The sequence below is a fragment of the Apiospora hydei genome (assembly GCF_038363865.1).
Source record: "Apiospora hydei strain CBS 114990 chromosome Unknown utg000009l_segment0_segment0, whole genome shotgun sequence".
NCBI classification, from domain to species: domain Eukaryota; kingdom Fungi; phylum Ascomycota; class Sordariomycetes; order Amphisphaeriales; family Apiosporaceae; genus Apiospora; species Apiospora hydei.
Genome location: NW_027117368.1, coordinates 3,794,498 through 3,821,538, shown reverse-complemented (window position 1 = coordinate 3,821,538; position 27,041 = coordinate 3,794,498). Strand labels below are relative to the sequence as shown.

At 53.3% G+C, this 27,041-nt stretch overlaps 13 protein-coding genes across 13 annotated transcripts; 3 read left to right on the top strand and 10 right to left on the bottom strand.

Annotated features, from left to right (window-relative positions):
* Nucleotides 1-228: 228 nt before the first annotated feature.
* Nucleotides 229-719, bottom strand: PG997_012985 (uncharacterized protein; the record flags this gene model as incomplete). Its single annotated transcript, XM_066817299.1, has 2 exons — nucleotides 229-556; nucleotides 619-719. The coding sequence occupies 2 exons, from the start codon at nucleotides 717-719 to the stop codon at nucleotides 229-231; spliced, it is 429 nt and encodes a 142-aa protein (XP_066662991.1).
* Nucleotides 720-1,096: 377 nt separating this feature from the next.
* On the bottom strand, nucleotides 1,097-1,857 carry PG997_012984 (uncharacterized protein; the record flags this gene model as incomplete). The annotated part of the gene is made up of 2 exons (XM_066817298.1): nucleotides 1,097-1,673; nucleotides 1,754-1,857. The coding sequence occupies 2 exons, from the start codon at nucleotides 1,855-1,857 to the stop codon at nucleotides 1,097-1,099; spliced, it is 681 nt and encodes a 226-aa protein (XP_066662990.1).
* A 639-nt stretch (nucleotides 1,858-2,496) lies between these two features.
* Nucleotides 2,497-9,461, bottom strand: PG997_012983 (dna polymerase epsilon protein; the record flags this gene model as incomplete). The annotated part of the gene is made up of 3 exons (XM_066817297.1): nucleotides 2,497-8,558; nucleotides 8,607-8,749; nucleotides 8,845-9,461. The coding sequence occupies 3 exons, from the start codon at nucleotides 9,459-9,461 to the stop codon at nucleotides 2,497-2,499; spliced, it is 6,822 nt and encodes a 2,273-aa protein (XP_066662989.1).
* Nucleotides 9,462-10,103: 642 nt separating this feature from the next.
* On the top strand, nucleotides 10,104-10,743 carry PG997_012982 (uncharacterized protein; the record flags this gene model as incomplete). Its single annotated transcript, XM_066817296.1, has 2 exons — nucleotides 10,104-10,446; nucleotides 10,505-10,743. The coding sequence occupies 2 exons, from the start codon at nucleotides 10,104-10,106 to the stop codon at nucleotides 10,741-10,743; spliced, it is 582 nt and encodes a 193-aa protein (XP_066662988.1).
* Nucleotides 10,744-11,038: 295 nt separating this feature from the next.
* PG997_012981 (uncharacterized protein) lies at nucleotides 11,039-12,175 on the bottom strand (the record flags this gene model as incomplete). The annotated part of the gene is made up of 1 exon (XM_066817295.1): nucleotides 11,039-12,175. The coding sequence occupies one exon, from the start codon at nucleotides 12,173-12,175 to the stop codon at nucleotides 11,039-11,041; it is 1,137 nt and encodes a 378-aa protein (XP_066662987.1).
* A 1,608-nt stretch (nucleotides 12,176-13,783) lies between these two features.
* On the top strand, nucleotides 13,784-14,899 carry PG997_012980 (putative carbohydrate binding protein; the record flags this gene model as incomplete). Its single annotated transcript, XM_066817294.1, has 3 exons — nucleotides 13,784-14,047; nucleotides 14,098-14,306; nucleotides 14,392-14,899. The coding sequence occupies 3 exons, from the start codon at nucleotides 13,784-13,786 to the stop codon at nucleotides 14,897-14,899; spliced, it is 981 nt and encodes a 326-aa protein (XP_066662986.1).
* Nucleotides 14,900-14,960: 61 nt separating this feature from the next.
* Nucleotides 14,961-16,634, bottom strand: PG997_012979 (uncharacterized protein; the record flags this gene model as incomplete). Its single annotated transcript, XM_066817293.1, has 1 exon — nucleotides 14,961-16,634. One exon carries the CDS (start codon nucleotides 16,632-16,634, stop codon nucleotides 14,961-14,963), a length of 1,674 nt encoding a protein of 557 aa, XP_066662985.1.
* Nucleotides 16,635-18,511: 1,877 nt separating this feature from the next.
* PG997_012978 (uncharacterized protein) lies at nucleotides 18,512-18,846 on the bottom strand (the record flags this gene model as incomplete). Its single annotated transcript, XM_066817292.1, has 2 exons — nucleotides 18,512-18,635; nucleotides 18,719-18,846. 2 exons carry the CDS (start codon nucleotides 18,844-18,846, stop codon nucleotides 18,512-18,514), a joined length of 252 nt encoding a protein of 83 aa, XP_066662984.1.
* An 811-nt stretch (nucleotides 18,847-19,657) lies between these two features.
* On the bottom strand, nucleotides 19,658-21,442 carry PG997_012977 (amino acid transporter; the record flags this gene model as incomplete). The annotated part of the gene is made up of 5 exons (XM_066817291.1): nucleotides 19,658-20,577; nucleotides 20,631-20,668; nucleotides 20,726-20,838; nucleotides 20,900-21,122; nucleotides 21,189-21,442. The coding sequence occupies 5 exons, from the start codon at nucleotides 21,440-21,442 to the stop codon at nucleotides 19,658-19,660; spliced, it is 1,548 nt and encodes a 515-aa protein (XP_066662983.1).
* A 1,391-nt stretch (nucleotides 21,443-22,833) lies between these two features.
* On the top strand, nucleotides 22,834-23,171 carry PG997_012976 (uncharacterized protein; the record flags this gene model as incomplete). The annotated part of the gene is made up of 2 exons (XM_066817290.1): nucleotides 22,834-22,873; nucleotides 22,957-23,171. The coding sequence occupies 2 exons, from the start codon at nucleotides 22,834-22,836 to the stop codon at nucleotides 23,169-23,171; spliced, it is 255 nt and encodes an 84-aa protein (XP_066662982.1).
* A 2-nt stretch (nucleotides 23,172-23,173) lies between these two features.
* PG997_012975 (uncharacterized protein) lies at nucleotides 23,174-23,917 on the bottom strand (the record flags this gene model as incomplete). The annotated part of the gene is made up of 1 exon (XM_066817289.1): nucleotides 23,174-23,917. The coding sequence occupies one exon, from the start codon at nucleotides 23,915-23,917 to the stop codon at nucleotides 23,174-23,176; it is 744 nt and encodes a 247-aa protein (XP_066662981.1).
* Nucleotides 23,918-24,415: 498 nt separating this feature from the next.
* PG997_012974 (uncharacterized protein) lies at nucleotides 24,416-24,910 on the bottom strand (the record flags this gene model as incomplete). Its single annotated transcript, XM_066817288.1, has 1 exon — nucleotides 24,416-24,910. One exon carries the CDS (start codon nucleotides 24,908-24,910, stop codon nucleotides 24,416-24,418), a length of 495 nt encoding a protein of 164 aa, XP_066662980.1.
* A 469-nt stretch (nucleotides 24,911-25,379) lies between these two features.
* Nucleotides 25,380-26,446, bottom strand: PG997_012973 (uncharacterized protein; the record flags this gene model as incomplete). Its single annotated transcript, XM_066817287.1, has 4 exons — nucleotides 25,380-25,717; nucleotides 25,777-25,907; nucleotides 25,964-26,193; nucleotides 26,249-26,446. 4 exons carry the CDS (start codon nucleotides 26,444-26,446, stop codon nucleotides 25,380-25,382), a joined length of 897 nt encoding a protein of 298 aa, XP_066662979.1.
* Between the last annotated feature and the right edge of the window lie 595 nt (nucleotides 26,447-27,041).

Here is a 27,041-nt window from a genome sequence, read left to right as displayed (position 1 = left end):
GAGTATACCGGCCAGCTATGGCACTGCTGGGTGGTTGGGAGGCATCGCAATCGAACAAATGGTCGTTATCGGCATCGAGGTTACGGTCGTAGGAATGACAACATCCTATAAACAAGATTAGCTTCCAGTATCCAGGTATCATAATCCGGGAAGAGATATGAAGAGACACAACCTCCGATGAGTTGGCTATCCGGTTGTTACGTACATAGAAATGTGTCTGGTCTTGCCTTACTCTTCGGCAAGATCGTCGCCGTCGTCTCCGTCAACAGCTGATCCAGAGGCCATGTTGATGTGATCAGCGTCATTCTTGGCCTGCTTCTCGAGCTCGCAGTTCTGCTCATACGAGATGCCATGACCAGCCAAGTGAGCCTCTAGCCGGAACTTGCTCGACAGGCCATATCCCTCTCGCTTGCAGCCGCCATAGTAGCAGATCCAGATGGTGTTAAACCCATGTGCCTTCCATGCATGTCTTTCCATTGCGTCCTGTCGCTTGAAGGCCATTGTGCAAGTAGAGCTTGGGCACTTGAAGACGACCTCATGTCCTCTCACGTGTCGGCTATGTGGAGGCAGTAAGGGATTAGTAAGTGTGAGAACCGGAACATATGGGTCGAGACGTACATCAGCCGGTCATTGGAAGTCGTGGTCCAGGTGCAACCAGCCTTGGGGCAGCGGATGAGAGCTGGTTGTTGTATATTACCGTTACCGTCGGTAGATGTCATGGTTGCTGTGACTGGATGAGTAGATACAATTGGCGATGAAGGGAAGGTTGCGTAGGAATTTGTGTTGTTCACACAGAAAATTAGTTGGGGTGGCCTATTTTTCTGCAGAGTTTTCTTTTATTTGTTATCAAACGTGGGATGGCAACATCGACGACGACGACCTTAGCCCTCGCTAACCAGCCTTTTTTAACCAAATTCCATTCTTGGATTCACTGTTAACACTGTAGATGAAAAAGGTCTCAGAACCTTTCCATAGTTACGATAGTGGCAACAAGGGGCATATCACTTCATAGGAGCACAAATTATCAGTCTCTTTATATGTGTACAGAACCTCGTATTCTCTCGTGTTACATTATCACATTATCTCCTTCCTATCCTCACTGGTTGATTCGACCTTGAACAAACCCGACCATGACAGCCATCCTGGCGATCTTAGCCGAAAGCAGTTCACGAGACTGCTTGAACTCCTCGGGGCTGTTCACTCTCATATCTAGAATCTTCATGTCGATGGTGTAGAGATCGTCGACGACTCGGTTCATCTGCTGCTCCACATTGCCTGCGTCCTCGACGACAGGGGCGGCAGGGGCAGCAGCAACAGGAGTTTGTTGTTGGCGAACGACCGGTTGTTGGACCGGGGCGAGCACAGGAGCAGCAGCGCCGTCGGGTTGTTCTGCAACACCTGGCTCGACGCCCTGACGCTGCGCGGGGTTCGCATTCTCCTCCATTGTGACGCCGTGGTGGACACCCTGGAGATGGTTTCGGAGTGCCTTCTCAGAAAGCAGGCCCTCGCCATAGCGTTTGCAGTTGGGCTGATGGCAGACCCACTCCGTGTTGATGTTGTGGTGTTTGAACTCGTGAGTACGGACCGAGTCCAGACGGGCCGAAGTGTAGGCGCACTCGGAACATCTATGGCGATGAGCGTGGCGACGTAGGTGCTGGGTCTTGTTGTGGTGTCTGAGTAGAGAAAATGTATAATATTAGTAACGCATCCAACATAGTAACCAAACCAACTTATAATGGGTACTTCTACATACCGCATACCACACTTGTCATCGAGCGTGGTGGTCCAGTCGCAACCCTCGCGAGAGCAGTGCCAGGTGTTGACTTGTTGCTGACTTCCGCCCGAACCGTCCGACATTTTCCTTTGGGGGAAGAAAAATACCCAGCGTGCTCAGAAAAATGCAAACGGGATGGTGGTGCGGACGAATTTGTTCGAGAACAAAATGCATGTGAGAAGCCCAGGTTGAAGAAGGCACTGTCGAAAGTGGCCTAGGATGCGGATTTTGAGTGCTCCGCTATTGCCGAGTCGTCGATGCCTTTTATGTTTTTGTCAACCTGTGTCACACCCGCAGAACACTTTGCTTCCATTTATGGCATGGTTGGGTTAATAAATCGACGACCACTTAACCTCAGCTTAGTGTGTGTTCATATCCCCATGTGTTAGGAATAAAAAGGTTCTGATGGAATATCGCAACTACTGCGGTAAGTCGAGATATTGTGATAGGGGCAACTGCTAAGAGTGAATGCAAAGACCTCATACCTCAACTCCATACAAAGCCAAAAACGCGAATAATTCAAAACTGCACCATGTTCATGGGTCGGCGACAATAAGAAGTTCAAACAATTAAAGCAATTGCTATCTATACATGCCCCATGGCCTGATAAACAGGAGTCACGTAAAGGCTGATATCAAAACAAACTCCCCAACTCCAGCTATGGAACCAAAGCGCCATCCATCATACCAGTAATCGACCCGCAATAGCAAGAAATCATCGAACTACAAACTGCCCAACACCTCCTCCACCACCGCCGTCAACATGCGCATACCGAACCACTCAGCCACCCCCTGATACACCGCCAGCTTCCGCAGCATCTCATCCCGCTTGACACTCTCGCCCCAGGCACCGGAGCAAGTACAGTGCTCGGCGAACTCATTGAGACGGACGCCGCCGCAGCGCGTACACTTCACATCCTGGGTGGTCCACTCGACGACGACGCGCTCGACGTCGGCCATGAGGCGCTCCTCGACACGCAGGCGGTCGAATTCCGCGTCACAGAACCCGCAGCGCCAGCTCTTGGCCGCCGCGGCCCGCCTCAGCTCGCCCTGGATCTGCTCGGTGGGGGCGTCGGCGGGAAGGTTTGCGGTCACTGTCGCCAAGTCCGGCAGCAGAGCCTCGTCGCGGCAGAGGTCCCAGTCCCGCGCCAGGGTGCATTCGGCGCAACTCCACTGCGCGATCTTGAGTGACGCCGAAGGGTTGGCGAACGCCGCCTCCTTGGAAAACTCGCGCACATCGAAGAAGGCGAGGAGCTCCTTGCGGAGGAGGCGGGCCTCAGTCGTGATGTTCTTGTCCAGAGAGAGGACCTGCATTAGCGACTTCACGAGCTCAAGCACGGCGTTCTTGCTGGTAAAGCGCTTAGTCTTCTTCGATTTCGAAACGGTGGATGCATCTTCTTTCGAGAAACGGGAAAGGTTGTCTTGGGTGCCCGGTAAGACAGGGAAAGACCAATCGGACGCCAATTCAGGATGCAGGAGTTCGCGGGCTTGGGTGGACAGCAGCCCCTTGATCTGCCTCTTCAGGGGTTTCTCGAACTGTTTAGTGAGGATGATCGCATCTCTCTCGCCTTCCTCTCCGTCCTTGATCGGAAGCTGGGTCAGTCGTGGCGTGGAGTTGGGATCGCCACCGTTCAATGCCCCCGGTCGCTTCAGTGCATGCATGATCTCAATGAACTCAACGACCCAGTTCTGGAAGATATCCTGAAGGCGAAGCGGCAAGAACATCTTCATCTGCCAGTTCATGATGACCTCAAGCTTCTGGGTTTCGGCCTCGATGACCTCTTGACACGCCTTTCCACCAAAGTTGAACTCGTCATACCAAACAAGGTAGTCCCAGTATTCCTTGACCTCTAGGTCAATGAAGTGGAACAAGGGCTTGCTCTTGATGCTCTTGAGAATGTACTGGCTGTAGGCGTAGGCATTGCCCACCTCAGACTTGCTTGTCTGCAAAAGTAATCTGTTCGAATTGGCGAAAACCACCTGGGACCCCACACGTCTGAAGTCCGCCATGAGTTGCAGCAGAGCCTTGCGGGACATCATCTGCACATAATAGTGCAGAGCGCGGTCGTACATGAAACTGTCGGGCGATTCGACCCAGCGGACAAGATGTTGAACGAGGATATCTGCCATCGTGCTGCCCTTGCAGGCCTCAGACCACCACGACTTGACCATCTCACGAAGAACAAGGACACCTGCATTGGCGAACGCATTTTCGGAGTACAATGTATCTGTCCCGTCAGCTCCGCTCGCGTCGGTAGCAGGGTTGAATGAAACGGAGTTCGCGCCTTCGAGTTCGTTGATCAGCGATGAAGTCAGAATGGTGTTAATGGCCAAATTCCGAACGTCGAGGTCAATGCACACTGAAGCATAAGTGCCAGGGTTATTAACAGAGGGCATAGAGACAGTGTCTAGGGGACCAGTGACATCATCTTGCTCATAACCGGCGTGGTCGGGTCGAGCACCGGGAGACCACCAGAGAACGACGTTGTTTGTCTGCAACCGACGGGCATACGCGATGTCGATCAAGAAACGAGGATCATCCCGCTCCAAATTGCACAGGGGGATGTCGCCATACTTGGCAAGGTTCGTGAGATGCTGGATCCAGGCGCCGAGGTTAAGATAATGCGTTACAAGACGTCTTGCGATAACTGATTGCCAACCCAACGGTGGGAGAAGCCCATCAGCCTGGTCGGACTTCAACGGCAGAATAGGGAAGTCGGCAAGGACAGGCACGTCGTGAATGAGCTGGTTGCGCTGAGATGACTGGATCACAAGCATCAACGGCTTGGACTCATCCTTCTTCATCTTCTTGATCAAGTCGCCAACCTCCAGATGCGCCTTCCTGCGCGTGGTGACTTGAGTGACCTTGAACTGCAATGTGCTCTGGTATTTGAAACAGGCCTGCCAAGAATCGTCCTCTGCTTCTTGGATGCGTCTGGTCATCATCTCGTTGTAGATTTTGGAAACGTTGGGTAAATCTGCCCCGGCGTCCTTGTTCTTCTGGAGAATGACGATGTGAGCCTGTTCGCCAGCTGAAGAGAATATCCCGAATATCTGGCGTTCGCCTGCCGTAACGTGTGAAATGTACAAGTACGCCAACGGGTTTGTTGCGAGATAGCCCGTCTTGTTCTTGATAGGCCGCATCAAACTGTTCAAGTCGAATCCTTGTTCCAAACCTTTACCCAGTACGCCGGGTTGACTCTGGTCGATGGTGGTCAAGTTACCCAGCTGCAGGACGGCTCGGATGTTCAGGGGCACTTGACGCTCATAGACACCCTCAACACTGGGATGGTTGAAGAGCAGAGAAAACTTCTCAGCCTCGGCAAAGTAGATCTCTTCGGGGACTGTAAGCTTGAAGAGATGCGTCGATGAGTGACCATTCGGAAGAGTATGGTTGACTTGCTCCGCTTCGCAGCCCTCAACCTCAATATCAGGCAAATCTTTGCCCTTGAGGTTCAGGAAGACCTGGCGTGGTACTTTGATATTGAGCGTGTGGATCTTGGAGTCAATCAATACGAATGCGTTCACGATACCAGGGTTTTCAGTCGCTCTGAGCTGCAGGAGCTGCCACGTATTCTTAAAGGTGACCTCTGCCTGGTTGCGGAACGTCTGCTGGATGTTGCTGCCCACGTTTCCCCGACGCTCACCAAACAGATGGCGGCGTCTGATACGAGCGGCCTTTTGGATCTTCCACTTCTGTTTTTGGTACTCAAGGAATGCAGGATAGTCTTCAGAAGGGTCGGGCATCTTCTTAGGCAGAGCAGCAAAGGGGTCGATGTTCTCCTTATCAGGTTCTGGGGACTTGCGCTTCTGCGCAGTCTGGGCAGGCTGCGACGCGCTAATGACGGCCGAGGTGCTCTTAGGTTTGAGGAGATTCGCACCATAGTCCTCCAGGTCTTCAAGCCTCGGTCCATTGAGATTCGTTATATCTTCTAATGGGCCCTTGTTGAACATGTCCGTCATCTTCTTCTGCTTCATCTTGTCATCCTTGATGTTGATTCGTCTCTGAAGCCAGTCCGGATGAGCCACACGGGGCACCGGATTGCGCACCTTCTGCAACGCAGCAGGGATGGTGATGAGCTTCTGAATGACAGAGCCTAGACGTTCCAGATAGTAGTCCCAATCGAGGAGAGCTCGAGGATCGGTATCTGACGGTTCTTCCTTGAGCCATTTGGTCAAGAACCTCCGTTTGATTTCGGGTTCAGCAGAGAAGATGGCAACCGGAATGGCGCGCTCGGTGACGGGTGCGTTTCTAGGTTTGGCGCATATAATGTACTTGCAATTCAGCCCCTTATCCTTGACCATCTGCTCGCCGAGGAATTCGGCCAGGCGCCTGGCGGTCGTGATCGAGGTGGACTTCTGGGTACCATACTCTTCGAGGGTCTTGGACATACTTCGGTTTTCGCAAATCAGGTCAATAAGCTCTTCATCTGCCAGCGTTGTTCCTTTAGTGTTCAGCACATCCAGCCACCTGTTGGCGACCTTTGCGACAGCGCCATAACACTCTGCCAGCGTCGTTCCTTCCAAGAAGAACTTGAAGATCTGCTGCTGGAAAATCTTGATGAGCTTCAGCTCACCACGACGCTTGACCTCGAACCCCTTCAGCTCAGCCAGACTACCATCATCGTTGAAGACGGCGTATCGCTTCTTCAAGTTCTTGTCCTCCTCCTTTGAAGTGGGCAGGACCATGGCCTTGTAGGGACCGTCCACTTCGAAGAAGATGGAGTTGTCGCTGTGTGTCTCGTACTTGAAGTTCACGGGATCGACAAGTGTCTGGTATTGATGGTTGGTGAACTTGGCGTGGACCTTGTGGTTCAACATGACGCAAGGATACGAAATCGCAAGCTTCTTGCCGTTCTTCGTCTTGAAGACGACGTTCTCAGGAAATGTGGCTGGCAACATACACCAGATACCATCAGTGTCCAGTTCAAGAGGCCGGCCAAGTCGTTCAACAAGCTCCTTGGCAAGCTGGATGATTGTAGCTCCGGTTAAACATGTGACACCGGCCATTTCGAGGGAATACCACCGTGAACCCTTTCGCATGGCGTAACCATAGAACGAGTTGAGAATGACTTTATGGGCAAGCTGAAGCGAGTCGTACAACACGATCATCTTCTTCGCAGCATCGACCTCGGAGCTTGGGGCGCCAGATGACCGGAGAGCTTCCGTCTTGCCCTTCCAGACCTTGGTCTGGCCTTTGTAGTCGTAACGTCGGTCTCGGAAGTCCCTGACAGTGTTGACGTAAAACGGGTTTTCTCTCTGGCAGATAATGGCCTCTCGCACAATGGTAGTCTGGTTACGAATCTTGTGGTAGACCTTCTGACTGTACGTCGTCAGGCGTTTCCTCACAAGATTGGCCTGCTCCTCTTCTGACAGTTCTGACCATGACCGCATCGGAGAGTTGGGATACCTGCCAGGGAATCTCTCATTCTCCAACGCGTGCCGGATCATATTGTACTCGTCGCGCTTGGCGGGCAAGTATTCGCCTCGCCAGGCCCAGGGCAGTCTCCTGTCGCATGTTTTGCCGGGTCGATTGAAATCGCATGCTGCGCAGTCCGACTCTGGAATCAACGAATCTGGCTGCAGTCGGTTGGTCGTCATGATATTGGGATACATGGAGGCGACATCCAAATGATATATCAAAGGGTTCTCGCTCCGATTTGGTGTCTCTTTGAGCTTCATCAACTTCTCCGTGATCTGAGCTTTGACTTCCTCGTAGTTGGTAATGTCGTCCAACGATTTCTTCTCTTCGACAGTGATACTGAACTTCAGGGCAGCGTCGAGGTCGTTGAGCAGCTCATCGATTGCTGTAGTGTCGACAGCGAAGTTGACCGGGATGTCTGCGCGAAATACACCAGCTTCGATACTCTCGACATGTCCACCAACATAAGTTTCGGCGTCTAGCAGATGGCCTTCCCAAAACGACTCCTTGGGCGCAATGTACTTGTTGGGAATCACAATGTTCTTTTGATAGGCCTGCACCATCAACAACATTTCACAGAGTGTACCCGTTCCTTTGCGCAACACATCGTCGCCACCCAGGGGCAAAATCGTACAAAGCGAGAAGACGAAGGGATGAATGTACTTCATGTAGAGATAGTACGTCGCAACAGCATCGGACACGGAGTACTCGGCCAGAGTTTGTGGCCTCTCGGCGGCGTATGGCGTCATGAGTTCGGGGTCAAGCTCGTCGGGATCGTAGCCAAGCTTGGCGACAGTGACGGCCTTCAAACCACGAGATCCTTGAGGAAGATAGGAGTCTCGGTTGACCCAGGCAAAGCAGTCCATGTGTACACCGTACGTGCACTTATAGATGTCCTCACTGTCCTTCTTCCAGCCAATCTCGCGATACATGTCGATTCCATTGATGCTCGCTCTCGTCTCCACGAAAGGCCAATCGAAAAAGTCACCGTTGTAAGTGGATATTACTGAAGGCCGCGCCTCTTTGATGTGAAGGAAGAAGCGTTCTATTACTGCCTTCTCGTCCGGTTCGTTGAAGATCATGAAAGGACCGGGGTATTCGGGTTTTGGCGTATACTCGAAGTCGGATATGTCTTCGGAGACAATCTCTCGATTCGTGATTAGGAAACCTTGGCCGTCTATCATGTATGAAATCATCATAATCTGATCTACCGCCGCATCGGGAAACTTGAGAGGCAGTTTTGTGGTTTCGATATCGAAGGCCATGACGACCGGATCTGCTGGTGCCAGCCTTTCCTCGTTCAAAGTTATTGTAGTCACGCCGTGTTTGGCCTCCACGAAGTACCATCGTCCGGCTCTTATACCTGGTTCTTGTCAGTATCGTCGCATATAGCTGGGACCGAAGAACTGACCTGTATCCATCATTACTCTTACATGGTACGGTACATCGTACTCTCTAATATCGACAATGAAGTCGCTCGCATCGGCAAAAGAAGAATTATTTCGTCTATCGTCATCTCGTGAATCGTCAAAGAGGTCGAAGCCGGCTTGTTCGCTGTGTTCCCGTTAGTAATACGTTTACACCCATTTCGGGTATGGCCTCTACCACAACACCGCAATTGGCTCTTGCAAGGGGAACAATAGACTTACGCAGCTACCTCGGCGTAAACATCGGCCGCATCCATCGCCTTGCGGTTCTTCTCGGCAAGGGGCAGAATGTCCTTCCTCGCCGCCATTAGGTCGTTCACATTCCTGAAAATGAGTTGCAGGAACGTCCTGCGATGCCCCAGCAAGTGGTTCGGCAGATTCAGGTCCTCCCGTTCGACCTTCTTGACGTTTTTCACCACGCCGCCGCCGGGGGCTCGCTTCACCCACTCCTCGACCTCGCTCTCGTGTCCCCTGCGCACCGCGATCAGGAAGTAGGGTTCGAACTCGAGGGACGCCTTGAAGGAGTTGCCGTCCTCCTCGATGAAGTAGCAGTCGAGGGCGGCGCGGCCGCCGTCGCCGTCCTCGAGGCCCAGCGTCGTCGGCTGCAGGTTGACGAGCCACCCTTCCTTCTTGCGGCCGGATTCGTACCGCGTATAGCCCATGGACTCGTCGATCTGCTGGGCGAGGGCGGCCCGCTCCGCCTTCTCGTCGGCGGACGTGCCCTCGGCGCGCGAGGAGGCCGCAAAAGTCTGGGGGCGGCCGCCGTGGAAGGCCTTCTTGCCGCCGCGGCGGGCGACACCCTTGGTGGGCTGCTTTCGACTAAGATGTGTGTTCGGCATCGTGACGAGCCCTCGTGGTATCTATCGGTTCGTGGGATATGAGGTAGGGTAGGGGAGCACACTGTCCCTCAAGGAAAAGGGAAAAGATCAAGTATCATACACTTGAGAAAGTGGTCGAGAGATAACCATGAATTGCGCCAATTGAACTAAATGAAGGCCTACCCAAACTGCTATGCAAGAATCTAACGATCGACAGTATTTGGGAGCCCTTGGCAGATTTCGGATTACTGAGCGAGTATCTGGCAGTCAGAGCCATGTACCAGAAAATCAACATGGGCAATCCAATCTCCATCCATGCAGAAGCCGAAATCCACTAAAACGCGGCGCGTGCAAGACGACGCCAGGACGCGTCTGACCTGCACTGAAAGCGCGTTCGGGTCGCCGAACTAAAGTGGTTTCCACTAAAAAAAAGAAGCTAAGCAGCTCTAGCAGAAGACCCCTCTAAATGCATATGCACCCCTCCAGTGATCGCCTGCGTCATAGCTTCCCTCAATCGGCCTCGAATTAGCTAGCGCTTTTGTGCAGTAGGTACATGGGTATCGAATTCCATCAATTGCGCCCGAAAAACGAGTCGCCGTCGAACCATCGGAGCCACGATATACGTACTCGGCCTCACCTCCCCGACGTCCACACCCACACACCATGTCGCAGGATAGCCAAAGCCCGCCGGTTGTGCGTAGTCCCCCGCCGGGCGCCACCGCACCTCCCGACCATGTAAACCAGCCCCAAGTATACGAAATCTTCCACGGCTCGAAGCCCGAGGACCGAGACGGCAGCATATCGACGACCGCAGCGTCGGCGGGCGCCAATGCGGCGCCACAGACAGAAGGAACAGGAAACAAACGGCCAACCGTGTCGGATGGGTTCAAGACCATAAAGCGGGACGATTGGTTCAGAATACATCAAATACCGTGCGCAAGAGAGGGCTTCATGACCGGCATTGTGACGGGTTTCGTAACCGGGTCAGGCAGGCTGATAGCTGGAGGTAAGTTACGGATTACTTTGCTTCCATCATGGCCCTTCTAAATGTGCATAAACTACAGGCAAGTTATCCAAGGGGCTGAATTGGGGCGTTGGTGGATTCCTGATATCCAGCCTAGTCGGCTGGGAGTATTGCCAAGCTATGCGAAGGAAGGAGAAGGCCGCCATGGCCAGGGTCGTAGAAGTCATGGATCGTAAAAAGGCAGAGAAAATGAAACAGGCCGAGGAGGCAGCACGGAAGCGCAAAGAAGCTGCGGAGAAGGCCAAAGCAGAGGCTGCAAGGTGGTATAAGTTCTGGTAAAGCCATTTGATCGCATCCGATAGATGATACTGTTCAGTCTTGCTTCTCACGCTTCTCACGTCATTCTAATACCCAGAATCGTGCGGTGTATATATGAATCATGTTGGGCTATAGCTACTTACCCACGTCGATAGGGTAAAATATATAATAGAAGCTGCTCTTGAGCCACATGTAAAACGCCGATTTCCCAGCACGAGAAGGCAACGGCCTCGTCAGATTGGTGTGCAAATAGTGGTATCGTGGTCAAACTCCTGAACTCCGGTTCCCTGTCGGTCGTATTCCGAAAACGTCACTATCACGTCATTACGACCGCCTCAGGCTCTGCCTCGGAGAAGTGCACTCGTATCATGGAATGGCTTCGCTTCAGAACAGCGGCTTCGCCCAGCTGCTCCCTGCGCTTCTGGTTTCTCCGGGCGCGCGCCTCGCTCTCTTCGCGCTTTTTGTATTCCGAAAGCTGCTGACGGCGCTTCTGTCTGCGTGCATAGGCAACGGCCGCGGTGGGTTTGAAGCCAATGCCGTTCAGTCCGGTCCCGTCATCATCCTTGTCCTCTGCGTCGTACACGGTGATCTCGTCCTCGTGCCAAGTAAGGGCGGCCCGAATAGGATCAACCACAGTCGGTTCCTCTTCTATGCTGGCCTGGACTGCCTTCCGTCGAGACGGCAGTAAAGGAGGGGACCCTACCCTTCTTCTGCTGCGCGACTTGGAATCAGCAAGGCGGTTGATGGAAGGATAAGACTTTTTCAGCGGTCCAGAACCTCCATACTTGGCCTTCACAATTCCCGGGTCAACACCTTGGAATGTCAGCCTCCCATTACCGTCAATCCCTATCGGGCCTGCTGGGTCTGCACTTTCGTTGCCGGTGGTCCCAAAAGCTGCAACGGTGTCGCAATCTGGCAGCTTCACTCGCTTACGCGAGGCATCACCATCGTCGTCCAAGTCCATTTGCTGATCGTCGCTGCTGCTCGTATTGTTGTTGCTGGTACCCCGTGCACTGTCGAAGTCGAATACTCCAAGCTCTGTTGCAAAACGCTTTCGTCCAGGCTCAGGTTGTTGGAGGTCACTCTGTTTTGCAGCTGGGCTGGCGCTACTGCTGCCGTTGCTTTTACCGTTTTCGCTGCCGTCCGCGCCCGCCGTAATAATGCTAGGCTTAGGCTGGGTTGATGCGCCGACCCCACCCCCGCTTTCGCTTTCCACCAAAGCCAAATCGCGGAATTGGTGAGCAACCTTTGTCCTGGGACTGCTATTGCCGTCCTCGGGTTCAGATGGCGGAAGGTTCGAGGCCTCAAAGGAAAAGACCATTTTGGTAATGTAAGGGTATGTGCTGGTAGTTGAGCCGGCTGCGGAAGCCAGGCGTTGCTCGTTGGCAACATCATCTCTCTTGCGTTTCGGGGTGGACTGCAAGCCCGGGGGTGTGCCACCTGAGCCCGTCATAGTAACGGAGCTGGGTGGCTGCAGATCAATTCAAGAATGGATATCGATTTCTGAATGAATATGGGGTAGAGCTGTAGTCCCAAGGCCTAGGCTCGTTCTGTGTGCCCAAAATGCAGGGAGCGGTAAGACTGTTCGAGAATGATGGCCAGGAGTGTTGTTGCTCAGTGAAGAAGTGAACCGCAGGAATCGAAGCTGAAAGTACGGCTGTGTTAGGTATGTGTGTATGCCACTTCGGATATTGACAGATGGTTGGTAGGCAGGTTGGTTAGGTACATGTATGTAGAAATGGAGGATCCCCAGGGGTTGTTCGTCAGATGCATGCGTGGGCAGTCATTTGGCAAATCAGAGCGGGAAGTCGCAGCTGCCAAATGGTATGGTGATCGAGGTATTCGTACTTACCTCCCTGGGTAGGACCTTGGGGAAACAGTCAAGACAAACCAGTTGGCCTGTACTGGATCCGCGTGCGGCTTAATTGGTGGGTTTGATACACCCAAACTCGAGTCAACGGGCTATGATGGACTGTCGAAGGGTCCCGTGCTGCTGCGGGTGATTATTTGATCCCGGTTCTGGAACGGCGGTCGGAGCAGAAGCCCAGAGTAGCGATTGGGCGATCGAGTTGTGGTTGTGGTTGTGGTTATTATGATGTATGTATGTAGCCACATACGAAGGCCATCCACGTGCAGAGAATACCTACCCAACGGTGTGTCTTGACAGCTGCAACAGCGATGGTTTTTCTTTTTCTGTTGTCATCTGTTGTGCATCACGGTTCCTGCGGCACGATTACGACGGGTTCGAAAGACTTACTAAAACTTACTTAGGGTCGAGGTCTGTCCGATTACATTCACCGCATTGAATGCCCCCCTATTGTCTGACATCATCCATGGAATTGCCGTTAGATGACGGCTGAAAAGGGCACAAAAGCGAAACCTAACTTTTCGCAAGCATCCAGCAAACTTTGATGGAGATAGAGGGAGCTTCATAGTCACGATCTGTCGGTTTGAGAAGAGCCCCTGCTAGCCATCGCTTTTCAGGATGGAGACAGGAAATATCGATCTTGGACGTACACGCGGAATGTAAAAAAGCGACTAGATAATCGTATCCGCTCAAATCAAACCGATGCCCTGTCTATGCCGCGATGCCTTCTGGCGCCTATTTATTTCCTTGCTCAATTCTAGCCCAGCCACAACAACGCATAGCCTTCTCTCCATGTTGCCATGCCTTGCAACAATCTGATGTTCCAATTTACCCCCATTTCAACCCCCCAACTTCTGGGCTTCCCATCTCCAAATTACCCCGCCTAACCCCACCACGATCGCCAGCAAGCTGTCAAGGCAGGAGCTGTGCAAATAGCCTGAATTGCTTGCGTCGTCGTCATGGGATTCTCTTCTCCTCTGAATTGCCACGACCATCATACGAGATGCGTTATTTCCTCTGCTAGATTACCAACCTGAGAAAATATATATCTATGACCAGAACCTCCCAATCTTGAAACCATCGTATCAACTGTCACCTGTCACCTCGAAGCCCCTTCCTATCCTAGTAACATTTGCTTGCATTGACACAGTTTAACGACTGACAGCCGGTGACCGAAAGAGAAAACGACCAACCATGGCTTCCGAGATCGAGTTCCTGCCCCTGGGCGCAATCATCAAGACCCTCAAGGTCGACGGCACCAACATCGTCCAGGGCTTCCCGACGCAGGAGCTCTACGTCTCGCACAACGAGCCCTTCTTCGGCGAGACGATCGGGCGCGTTGCGAACCGCGTGAGCGGCGCGAAGCTCAACTCCCTGAACGGCGGGCAGTCCTACCCGCTCAAGGCCAACGACGCGCCCAACAGCCTGCACGGGGGCGACAAAGGCTGGGGCAAGCGGGTGTGGAGGGCCCCACGCCCGTCGGCCTGCGCGAGATCCCGGGCGTCCAGCTCGACGAGGGCGGCGAGAGCGTCCAGTTTAGGCTGCGCAGCGAGGACGGCGACATGGGCTACCCCGGCGAGGTCCTCGCCACCGTCACCTACACGACCGGCATCCAGAAGGTCGCCGGCGGCAAGAGCGCCACCGTGCTGGGCATGGAGTACGAGGCGGAGCTCGTGGGCGGCGCGGAGGAGACCGCCATCAACATGACGAATCACTCGTGTGTACCGGATCCACATGTTCATGTCGCATACCTCATACCTACGGATCGCTATGCTAACCTTGACTGCCGCCTACGTATCCAGATACTTCAACCTTTCCGGAGATCCCAAGATCGACAACACCGAAGTACAGCTATGCACAGGATCCTACCTCCCCGTTGACGACGGCGGTATCCCGACCGGCGGACCCACGACCTTCCCCAAGGTCAAGACCGACTCCAAATTCGTCCTCGGTGTTACCGACCCGGACATCGACGACTGCTTCGTCGTCGACCCGTCCGCCTCCCCGAGCTCCGTCCCGATCGACACCCGGTCCCGATCCCTGACCAAGCTCATCTCGGCGCGCCACACCGGCAGCAAGATCAACCTCGAGGTCCTCAGCACCGAGCCCGCCTTCCAGTTCTACACCGGCAAATACATCAATGTGCCCGAGGTCGCCGGCGCGCCGGCGCGCACCGCCCGAAGCGCCTTCTGCGTCGAGCCCAGCCGTTACGTGAATGCCTGCAACGTCGAGGAATGGAAGAACCAGCAGCTGCTGAAGAAGGGCGAAAAGTACGGCTGCAGAAACGTATACCGCGCGTGGAGGGATTAAGAAGTTGCGAAGTAGCAAGACATATTAGCATACTTCAATTCAGGTCTATCCCAAAATAAGTTCAGTTGTATAAGTCTTCCTCGTCCTCGTCGGCCTCTTTGATTGGTGCTGCAGGGGCCTTGGCTTCCTGCTTCCTCCATAAGCCAGCAAGAAAGTCATTCGTGCTGGCTTCCTCAATGCCCTTGTCTTCCCGCTTGCGTAAGAAACGTGGGAATCGTAAGCTGAGGCCTCGATCCTGACTCACTAGACCAATGGCCGCTGTGTATACCGGAGACAACGTGATGTCTGCGAATGCCATTTCCCACACCTCCTGTGGCTCGAACCATACGTCCGGATGGCCGCCGCTGTACTCGACAAAGTTTGGTTTCGTCTTGCGGGTGTTCTTGTACTTCCCCTCACCTTTCTCGCCCAAATCATCATCGCTGTCGCCTCCTATTGGTTCCTCTTCTTCTTCGTCTACAGCCTCCCCAGACCCGTCGTCGTAGAATTTCCTGTTGGCCTTGTAGAAGGTATCCGTGAAACCACTCATGCATTTACACACGGCCTCCAAAGTACCCGTTTCCTCATTGCGTACGGCCATAAGGATGGGTGACCACCATTTCGCCTTGCGGCCGGATCCGTGCCAAGCGGCCACGGGGATCAGGTCAAGCGTGTCGAAAGAAGCACTGTAGTCCTTCTTCACTTTGAGCCAGGAGTCTAGGCGCTTGTCGGGCTCATACGTGGCCAGTAGCGGCTTGCGGCGCGATGATGGCTTCTTCTCGCCGGCGGCATCGCTAGCTTTCCCCTTCCCCTTCCCTTTTCCTTTCGTCCGGCTCTTCGACTTTGACGGGGTTGGGGGTGCACTCGCGGCAAAACCATCCTCTTGAGCTCCATCTTGCGCATCGACCGCTGGTGCTGGCACATCTGTGAGGTTGTCGAGAATTTTGACCATGATCCCCTCGCATTTCGACTCTGTCGCGGACTTGAAAAACTCCAACACGTTCTCGGAATCCTGAGACGTCGCATCAATGCTCTTGACCCACGTGAAATGGTGCGGTATCTCGATGAACAGCGACTTGAGCAGTTCCCGCCTTTCGCGAAACGACCTGTCTAGGAGAGGCTGTCCGTTCAGGTACATGAGATCAAAGGCGAACAGACACACGTTGATGGTGATCTCGCCAATGGCGACGTCCTTGCGCGCCCGGTTCGTGAGGGTCTGGAAGTTCTTCAACTCCCCATTTTGCCGGTCTACGGCGACAACTTCGCCCTCCATGATGAAGCTGCTGACGTCTTCGCCGCGGATCTTGGGTACCAGGTCCACTAGATCCGGGTACTTGTCCGTCATGACTTCCAAGTGTCTTGAGAATATCGAAACCTTTCCATTCTCGTCGCAGTGCACCTGTGCTCGCTGCCCGTCGTACTTGTATTCGCAGGCAAAGTCGCGGCCCTGTAGCTTGGTGAGCATCTCCGAGAGGTCGCGGGTGATGCTTCCCAGCATAGGCCTCAAAGGGATGTGCAACGTCAAGCCGCAGCGGATGAGTAGTTCATCGCAGACTCCAATCTCGAGCAAGATTGGTACAAGGTCATTGTAGTTCGGCCGCCGCGCGAAACAGGCCTTCACGATCTCTTCTGGTCTACTCCAGACTTCGGCCAGTTCATCCTTCTTCAACTTCAATAGCTCTGTCACGGACCGTAAGGAGAAATCTGCATCGGCTGGCCGCGATAGCAGAAACGCCCTCGATAGCGCGATCAACATGGTCGTCTTCACAGCACCGATACGAAGGTGCTGACAAAGAGTCCGGACAACATATCGAGACTCTTCGCCGCCACGTGCATCCTGTAAAAGTCTATCGACTATGCGCTGCTTGACTTCACCACTCCCTTGGCCCTGGCTGGTCGCGATTTTGACCAGCGACTGGTAGACGCTTTTGATGGTGAGAGGATTGGGTTTGCGAAGGGTGAAGCTCTGTTTCTTTTTCGCCTCGAATGCGACATCGCCAGCATCTCCGTATTTATCGTATATGGCCTTCAAGGACCTCTGATCCAAACCGCAGATTTGTTTCAGCGCTTTGGAGATGGCCGATCCACCCAGGCCTAGTTCCAAGGAGATGTACGGGGGTGATATCGAATTGGTCGCCAACCACACCTGAAGAAATATTAGCACAGACAATCCATGATTCCAGATATATGGTATATGACCGAGATTTACTCACGGCTGGGAGCAAGCTGCTGGGGTCGGCTTCTATGAGGACCCTCAGACAGTTGACCAGTGTATCTACGATCTTGATGCGACTCGTAGTGCCGTTTATCAGTATGAAACAGCGAGTTAAAAGCGCGTATGACGCATCACCCCCTCCGATCCCCAGTGGTCTTGTAGCAACGGCACATATTTGGAAGGATCAAAAGTCAAAGGGCTTTCATCAAAAGGGATAGACTCAGACACTGTATCCACAGATGCCGCAACTGACTGAAGCGACAAAGTCCCCTTCTTGTCTTGATCCGGCGCAATGGCAGGCGTGACCTTACGACGCGGCACCTGCTCTACCGTACTGTCGGCCTCTTTTCCCGGGGCCTGAGAAGGGTCCGTCTGTGGTGGTGTAGATTCTTGTTTCACGGGATCTGCGCCATCCCTTGCGCGTTGCGCATCTTCCTGGTCAAACTGAGCCTGCAATTTCCGGGCCAGTTCCAAGTCGCTCAACTCATGATCTGGCCGTGTATCCTCCACAGCTTCAGGCTGATCAATTGCTGGCTGATCTGTAGCGCTTGTTTGCTTCTGCTTTGAGAAGAAGTATTCCAGTCCTCTCGTAGGCAAGGGTGGTTGCTGCTTTCCATCGCTGTTCAGCTTTCTCTTTTTCGCTGGGCTTGGCATTATGGTGGCTGTGGCTGCGCCTGTTCCCGCATTTGCGACACAGGTTACACGTATAGCAAAATGGATGTTTGATTGCAGTGAATTGTTTCCGTAATCGCATCGTCTATGAAATCCAGGCAGCTTCGAAACCGTTGCTCGATGACAACGAGACGTGCACGAATATCGATGATGCAACCGAGGCTCGGCTGGTAATGCGCATTATGCATATGAGCGGTATATTCATCTAATGAATTAGCTATCGGCGACTTTGCCAAAGGCCTTGAAGAGTACGTTTTTTTTCAAGCCACATGAAAAGAAAATCATGAAACGTTTCTTTTGATGACATTTTGGCTCACCGAACTCTGGCAATCGGATTGCGTGAAACAATCTCTAACCTCGGCCCATTCTGTGAGCTTGGCTTTGTGAATCAGACATCTCACTTTTGCATGATCGGTTACGAAAGTCTTGGGGTTCAGGAGAACAACATCGTTTCTCGTATTTTCTGAGACGTAGCATGAATGAACTGGACGAAGAGTTCTTCAGGATGAGAAACACCAAAACCCAAGGCCATGCCTTCTAATCAAAGACCGTACTGGTGACAATCATGCACCGAAACATTACCCAAGAATTCCACCAAGAGAAAAGACCAAAACTCCCGAAACCACTGCAGATACCCCAGAACCCCCCCAGAATCAAGCGCGCAACCTGTTGAAGGTAGATTGCAGCAAACGGCAATTGAGCCAATGCTCAGTTTGCGTAGCCGAGTTGATCACAGTCAGAATTGCTTAAGGAGCGCAGGTAGCACCCTCAGAGTCGTCCATGCTGCACTGCCAGCCGTTGGCGCAGATGGAGGAGGTGACCCAGCTGCCGTTGTTGCAGACCTGGACGGTCGAGGTGCCGTTCATGGTCCTGTGTATCGGCCCGTATTAGTGACCCATACATAAGAAGTAGCAGATATCGCTGCTCTTCTGAACAGCTCAGAGATTACTCACTTTCCGCACTGGTAGGTACCTCCATTGCAGATGGCGCCCGAAGCGACCGGGGCGGGAGGAGTGGACTGGTTGCTCTGCGCGGCAGCGACGGTGGCGATGGTGGCGATGACGATGCTGGTGAACTGCATTTTGGATTGATTGAGTGGGTTTTCTGCGAGAAACCGAAGATGATTGGCTATGAAGCGAGGATGAAGCGAGAGATGATTGAGTGAATGAGGCTGTTGATGATGCTGAAGCTGATGATCGAAAGGTGTTCAATTCCTCGACCAGACACCGGATTATATATCCATCTCATCGTCATATGAATGAGATGTCAAAGCATTTCCGTTCCGCGCGAATACACGCCCTCTGCAAGGAAAACGGTCACCGAAGGTCACGATTTCTGTGGTCACGACTCGACGTATCCCAATGTGCCGAACTGATTGTCTGTCAACTTTGATATCCCGCCGGCAGCGTGCATCGGGGCTATTCTAATTCGACCTTAAAAATCGCCGTCTCTTCCCAGACATAGAGTTCTGTCAAAACCAAGTCTAATTCCGAGTCAGTCGTTCCTGGATCTCAACAGCAGTCACGAGAGACCGAGACAACGAGTTGCAACCAATGATTCCAGAGACTGGATTCAACTTCGTGCATCTGCATATCAAGTGAAATAGGGATTGCGGCATGAGTGACATTCATCCCACGATTTGCACATATGTCAGATTGAGTTTGGTCAGTGGTGGGATGACATTGGTCGTGTTGAACGTTCAACTGAGGCTAACATGCCATCGCACGTTTTTAGCTAAGGTATGTATGCAGTTTGAAGCTTGAGCGCCTTGAAACGTAGAGGATGAAAGTTGAGAACACCACGGGCGTTAGTTCTAACGGTGCCTTGAGGCTCTATAAGCGTTCTAGTATAAACGATATCCAAAGTCGACCAACCCTGGCCGCGCGCCGAGCCTAGAAGCTTTTGATCAGCTTCTGCCACAGAGTTTGCCGCCCATCTAGTTCCCCTTCGGCCAACTCTTTCGCCTCTTCAAGGTCACGGCGCCGACCTGACTGCAGGTCAATCTCGTCGAGTCGCCAATACCGAGTCTTGCGGATAACCTTGTAACCAAAGTAGATGATGGGGAAGAGGGGCAACAAAATGTAGGCATCGACGAAATTGCCAGCATTGAAGGGGCTCAGCGTCGTCCAACCTTGGACGAGGGCCAAGAAGATGTTGGCGCCGAGCCCGAAATACGCATTCCACGGGTAGGCCCACGAGACGAACGGCAGATCCGCGACACGGTAGCCCTGCAACTGCCACGCTTTCCGAAAGCGGATGTGGATGAATGAGATGGAGCCCCAGACCAGGAACGCCGAGACGCCGCTAAGGTTGACAATGTACTGGTAAGCTTCGCCGGCACCCGTCGAAATGTTCATGAGCGACAGCGCGCCCGACGCGTTGGTGAAAATAATCGCGGCCCAGGGCACGCCGCGCCTGTTTGTTTTGCCCAGGATCCGGGGCGCCTTGCCGTCCTGCGCCATGAACAGGAGCGTGCGCGAGCCGACGTAGATGGAGCTGTTGACGGCCGACAGGCACGTCACCAGGATGAAGGCGTTGATCAAGTGCACGCCGCCCTCCCAGCCGGCCTGCTGGATCGCGACCGTCATGGGGCTCTTGAGCGCGCGGCTGCCGCCGTTGACGAGGCCCTCGGCGTTGGAGGGGCACGTGAGCCCGAAGAAGAAGGCGGAGCCCATGTAGATGAAGACGATGCGCCAGAAGACCTGGCGGATGGCCAGGGGGATCGCCACCCGCGGGTTCTTCGTCTCGGTGGCCGCGACCGCGACGGATTCCACGCCGGCGTAGAAGGTCGAGCAGAACACGAAGACGGCGGCTACCCCGCGAAAGCCCCCACGAATGGCCCAGGATCATGCCAATAGCGAAAACCTACGGCGTCTGCCCCCTTGACGCCCCCAGCGGCATAACTACAAGACGTGTGTCAGTTGCGTGCAGAGAGTTGGGTGGTGGCTGGATGTACGAACATGATTGCGAAGAGGAAAAACGTCGTGAGACCGACAAGTTTGATCAGTGCCAACCAGAACTCGGCTTCGCCAAACGTCTCGACTCCGAGCAGCTGAAAGCCCAGGAACAGGAACTGCAGTCCAAGTCAGTACACAGCCCAAATATATTATGGACAGGCGAGCATCGGTACATACCCATAAGATGAGGAACCAGCCCCAGACCGGAACGCGATCGCTCCAGAATACTAACACGCTCGTGATCGCATTGTACTCGTTGGAGAGCACTGCAACCCAGATGATGAAGTAGTTCCATCCGACAGCGACGCCAAAAGCCTTGTCGACGAAACGGTCGGCCAGTTTGGTGAATGCGCCACCGCTGGGGTACAGAGTCGTCAACTCTCCCAGGCTCTGCATGATGCTACTCATGTTGTCAGCGCCATTGTCGTACCCGGAGGTGAAGTGAGGGCCACAAATAAGTTCTTACCTAAAGGCAACCATGCCGATGATGCCGAACCCGATCAGCAAGGACGCCGGACCACCACTCGACAGCGCGCCTCCAGCCCCGACGAGCAGGCCGGGGCCGATGATGCCGGCCAAAGCCATCATGCTCAGATGTCTTGTCTTTAGCCCTCGCTTGACTCCACTGTCGGGGTCAATGGCTCGGAAGTCGTCGCCGGCGTCGCCTGGAGCCACATCGGCCATCGGCTCCACCGTGCCGTCCTTCTTGGGGCTGTGCATCCTGAGAGTATATCCGTCCGGGTTCAAACACGGAGATTTTCCAGGAAAAGTTGGCTAAGACAGACACGACGAGGGATCAACCGCAGAGAGAAAGCATCTCAACAGAAACTTGTAAAAGCTCGTCGTTGGCACGTCAGCCGATAGACATGGATGATATCAAGTTCTACCTTTTTCTTTCCTCCCAACCTCATTCTGGTGGGGGTCGCCGCTCGGTGAGGACCCCTGAGGGTCTCTATTTCTGGAGCAAATGGCTCAAAGGGGTTTGCAGAGAGTAACCATGAACCATGACGTGATCGCCGGGGGCCCGCAACCCGACTGATGTTCCTATTGTGATTGGCTTCTCGTGGCAGTGCCAAGGAAACGCCCGTCTTTAGACTCGAAGTGGGATCGCTACTGTATGTAAATGGGTTCTCAGACGGAAGGTCCACGATTGGCGGCGGCGACATAGATAAGACGGGAGCTGATGATTCGCAATTGCGCGATGCAGCCCACGGCATGAGCAAGTAACCGTAAGCCGAAGCCCTTGAGTCATCCATGGTCAGCAATACATTTCTAGCGTATAATTTCCGTTAAAGCAATATGTGCCAATTGAATGCGAAAGTGTTGAAACCCGGTATCCCGACTCCTCTTTTTCATGGGAAATGTCGATGTGATCTGAAGAAGAGGGCATCGATAGCACCCAGCGAATCAAAGCGCGTAATCGGAAAGGAAAGACAGCCGGCTGCGGGTGGTATGTATCTATCTGCCAGGTACTATGATCTGCATCTGCATCTGCATCTGCACTCCAACTGAAACGAACCCTCCGTTGGGTGAACCCGACTACCGGGCCAAACGCCGTGAGCGGCATTGCCATTCTTCAATTCGCCATTGATCATGCCATCCCCCGTGTGTTATTGCATGTCTCAATTGCCCCGACTGCAGCATCTCCAATCGCCCCGGCTTCCAGACCCGTGTGATACGCAATGGGTAGTAGACGTAGTAGACACGCATGGCAGCCTCAAGAAACGTAACTTCCATGGTTCTACACTCCGAGGCAAGGTGAAAGGCCTACAAGAAGTAGGATGGAGATTCCGCGTCACCGAGTATGTATTTAAGTTGGGCCTATTTCCTCGAACTTCGCAGTGCACGTAACTGCACACAAGCAATCCCATCTTCTCACCATCGCCTATCTTCAAGCTTATCCCAAAAGCTCGTTTCTAGCCACTGGAAGTCGAACAACAGATATGGACCCCCTTCCCTACGAAGATTCGGCACGAGAAAGGATGCTTCTGCGCATGATATTACCCAGCTGGGCGGCACGTGGGTGCACATCGACGTAGGCAGCGAGACCCTCGAGTCCGGGCTGGCCGAGGTTCTCCAGCCGTACGGCAGGGTGGACGTCCTGGTCAACAATGCTGCCCATGGCCTGGCTGGGACGATTGAGGATTGCAGGTAAGTAGAGGCTTGAAGTGTCTCTCGCCGCCGACTTATCATCCCGGGTACCCGCATTGGCTGAACAACCCCCAACACCGAAGAGATCAACCGCATCTTCTGGGTAAACACCCTGGGCCCCATCCGCACCGCCAAGGCCGTAATCCCATCGATGCGCGCCCGACGCAGCGGGACCATCATCAACATCAGCAGCTCGACCGTCATCAATGCCTTGCCCGGCATCGGCGCCTACGCTGCCACCAAGTATGCTCTCGAAGGTCCGTGGCCCCCAATGGCCTCGCATACGTTGTGCTTATGATACTATGACACCTCTTGGTCATGCCAGAGCACAGGCGTATCCCGCTCCGACCTCGCAATGGTCTTCCAGCCGGACAACTTCTTATTGTCCCAATTGATGGCGTCGCAGCTGATTGTCCCCTCAAATTTGCGACAGTCGTTGCCGGAGAAGACGAGGTACCCAGTACCAGATCTCTCAGCCGCTCCATCGTCACTTTGGGGTTCATGGCCATGAAACCGCAACCAGAACTTGGGCGATCTGAAGCTGCTCTTCTCGAAGGTCTCAAAACGGCCCTGCTGTCGCTCTTCAAGTGATTCGCGCTCCGTACCGGTATCAACAAGGTTGGTGTCTGTCCCATCACCTGTACCACTCGAAACAATACTGTCGCCGTCAATCTGATTTCCTTCGATATCTTCATTTGAACCAGATTCTCGAGCAGAATCTCCAGTGGCATCTCCGAAATCGTCAATGATCCTGCTCAGCGCTTTTCGGCTGCCGGCCATCAAGATAGTAGCCGTCACTGCCCCTTCCAAGTGCAAATCTCCAACAACGCCTGCGCTATCCGCCGTGGGTCGAAGGATCTCCAGTGTCGACGAAGACGCTTTCTTCCCTTTCCCGAGCTTGACTTCGTATGTTCCAAAGCTCTTGCGCACGTCGAACGCACCCCCGCCGTGAGACTTGTCGCCCGCTTTCGATTTCCCGGCGCGGCCTCCGACGCGGTTATGGATGTGCCGCGAGGACAAGACTGTATCTTCCCAATCGTCCATGCTGTGCTTTCGTGTGTCGTTTTGGGGGCTTGCTCAATTGCCCAAGTATGCAGCCGTTCTCTTAGCTTCTTGTCTTGGAAAACATAAAAATCATTGACGTCATCAGCTCTAGTCGACTGCAATGATCGGGCTGACCACTCAATTCGAGCTCTACTAACCAAGGGACATTGGTTTCCTTTTCGTCATGTCTCATTATGGATGCATTGACCAGTAAGCTTTCGCCTCTCGCGCATGAACGAAGCGGCAGCCTTCGATGATGCGGGAAGGTTTCGTAGGTGGCATCACGTATCCGACCTCTGCCCTCTTCCGACCATGCCACAGCCTGCGCACCGTACCCCTCGTGGATATGACCGAAGCAGTGAAGAAGAGGTCTCGTTCTTTGGACGGCCCGCCACAGATGCGAACAGCCTAGGTGCTCCTGTTTGCCAGTGGTGTCAAGCGTGTAGTCCGCGCTGCCAGGCAACTGGAAGCTCGACGGGAGCCTTGGGGGCCCGTGAGTCATGATGATATCGACGTCGGCGGGGATGGGATTCTTCGCCTCGCCTCCGACATTGAACCGGTCATCGCCGGGTCTGTAGGCAAAGGCGTACCCGTTGAACTCGGGCGTGTACGCAGACGCATAGACCGAAAAGGCGGCGCCGGATTGGAGCGTGAACCGATGCACTCCTTCCTCCAATAGTGGATACCTCTATCCCGCCCGCTTCGCATAACTTCGAGCGCCTTGCATGGCTCGTCCGGGTCGTCGTCTTCGTCGAGATTGGTAAGCCACCAGCTGCTGTCCAGTTCGAGGTCGTGGTTCCCGGCAATGACGAGCTTCAGTTCGGCATCGATCTGCTGGAGCGAGGACATGGCCGAATGATAGTTGCTGAGCCCACCGGCCATGGTCATATCTCCGCAGTGAAGGACCACGTCGACAGTTGGGAGGCTCGTAGGGTCTGGAAAGCTGCTATTATGCGTGTCTGACAGTATGAGGAATCGTATGACGGGAGCCATTGTTGGAGCGGTTTGTGGGTGGTTTGGATATGCTTGGATTCTGTTGTAGCTTATTGTCCGGGGTGGTGAAGTCGGGTTGTTACGCTTGTCAATTACGTTAATGGAAGTTGAAGTTTTAAATTTGAGGGAACCAGGAATGTAGTTATGGTTACCAATGCATGTTTTCCTTGGGAGTTTGGTGTACCATGGGCTACATCTCTATCTCTATTCATTGTGTTGGATTTCCTGGTACGACTCGAACTTAGATGCCGCCGCCATTACCCCTTTCTTCCACACACACTTTGATACTTGTGGATACTGAAGGCCATAAACCTTTATCTCAAGTATATAGGCAAGCATGTTTTCCGTTGTGAGTCATGGATTTATTGCAACCATTTCGGTATTGGAGGTTACGCGGTTCGGTATCATCTTTAGGAGGAGCAATTTATGACCAAAGAGCTCAGGAATCGCTACAAGATTTAACATTGAGCTAGATAAAGTTTGCCCCTTGAGGAAACTGTGGTACTCCAGGCTGGCCATTGCTCTCGTAGGGGCACCCATGCATACTCTTGGGCTTGCTGAAGTTCGGTACGCTGCTCTCGTAACCCATAGCCTTCGCGGCCCGATCGCGCAGCCACCCCTTTGAGTTACGATAGAAGCTTGGAAGCGGCGCTGGAGGCTGGATTGGTGAGCCGGTGGCGTCGTTACCGAAAGAAGAGACGCTCGTATGGCGTCGAGATGGCGGGTAGGTGCCGTAGTCGCTCCCTGACATGCGTATGGAATTCTTCCGCACCGTGATGAAGACGGGGCGGAACAGGGGGAGACAGGCTAAAAAGTTAATGTCAGTCGTCGTAACGTACGCTCTGCTGATGCTGCACAAGACTAACCTGAGACCACGGACAAGTTCACCTCAACGGTAGCCCATAACATGATGTTGGCCATGTTCCAAGGTATATCCTTAGATGAGGAGTTGATCTCCTTGGCCAAGACGACTACAGTAAGGGATGCAGCGCAGACCCTAACCAGTGTGTGAGCAGGCTGCTATCAAAGGTATACAAGGAAACGTAAGCTTACAAGATACCAAAGCCGAACAAGGAACATGTGCCAATCTTCTGCTTTGTCGAAAACTGTTGTAGCTTGCGGATCTCGACGGCAGGAAGCACGATGATGACCACATCGAGTATGAAGTGCGCCAACGTGGACCAGAAGATGTACTCAGAGTCACTGATCAAGCACGTAGCGTCCTCGACAGTCTCATCCCAGAAGGCGTGCACCGGGACACAGTGAAATATCGTAATGAAAGTCTGAGACGTTGATCAGTATCTTTGCCTCGTGAGAGCCTTGCGAGTGTTTACTCACCCTTGCCAGCAGCCACACACCGCTCAGTATCGCCAGAATGATGATGGGCCATCTTATGGACGACGTATTGAATACGCGCCAGTAAAAGGCCAGGATCGCGAATTTGATGAGAGTAATGGAGTAAGTAAAAGCAAGCTGGAGGAAGAAGGTAAAGAGATTGGAGGTCCGCAAGGCAACATCTTCTGGATCTTTGACCATGTCGATGTGCCGGCCTAACCCGTTGCTGATCCCTATCAGACATGGTTAGTATAGATAGATACGACAAGAGCAGTGGTGTGTGGTAGGTATGACTTCTTACATAGCAATATGAGTGCCCCCCATGCTGTAGCAAAGAACTATCTCCGGATTCCAGTTAGTTGGTCGCGAATCTCATTAAAAGAGTCACCGCGAAGAGATAGAGCAGACTCACATATGCACCCATGCAGAAATAGTCATCCCACCACAGATCAACTTTGGTGATCCTTCTGGCCGGTAGCCGCAAGCCAAGGGCGCATGTGGCAAGCGAGAAAGTCACACCCAACGCGATCACAATCTCAAGCTGTTTTGTTGCCATAGCCAAGTTGTCATACGGTCGACTTCTGAAGTCATCAAGGCGGCTTGGGGGAAAACAGAGCTTAGCAGAACAGAAGGACGATATGGAGTGATGGCGGATTTGATATCTGTGTTGACGTAGCCCTCAAGACGATCCGCCCATCCCGGCCGTGTATCATAGCAGTGACGCCAAGTTGCCTTGCTCAAAGTTCAGTAGCAGACACTGACCAAGACTCTATGCTAAAAGGTGTGAAACATCCCC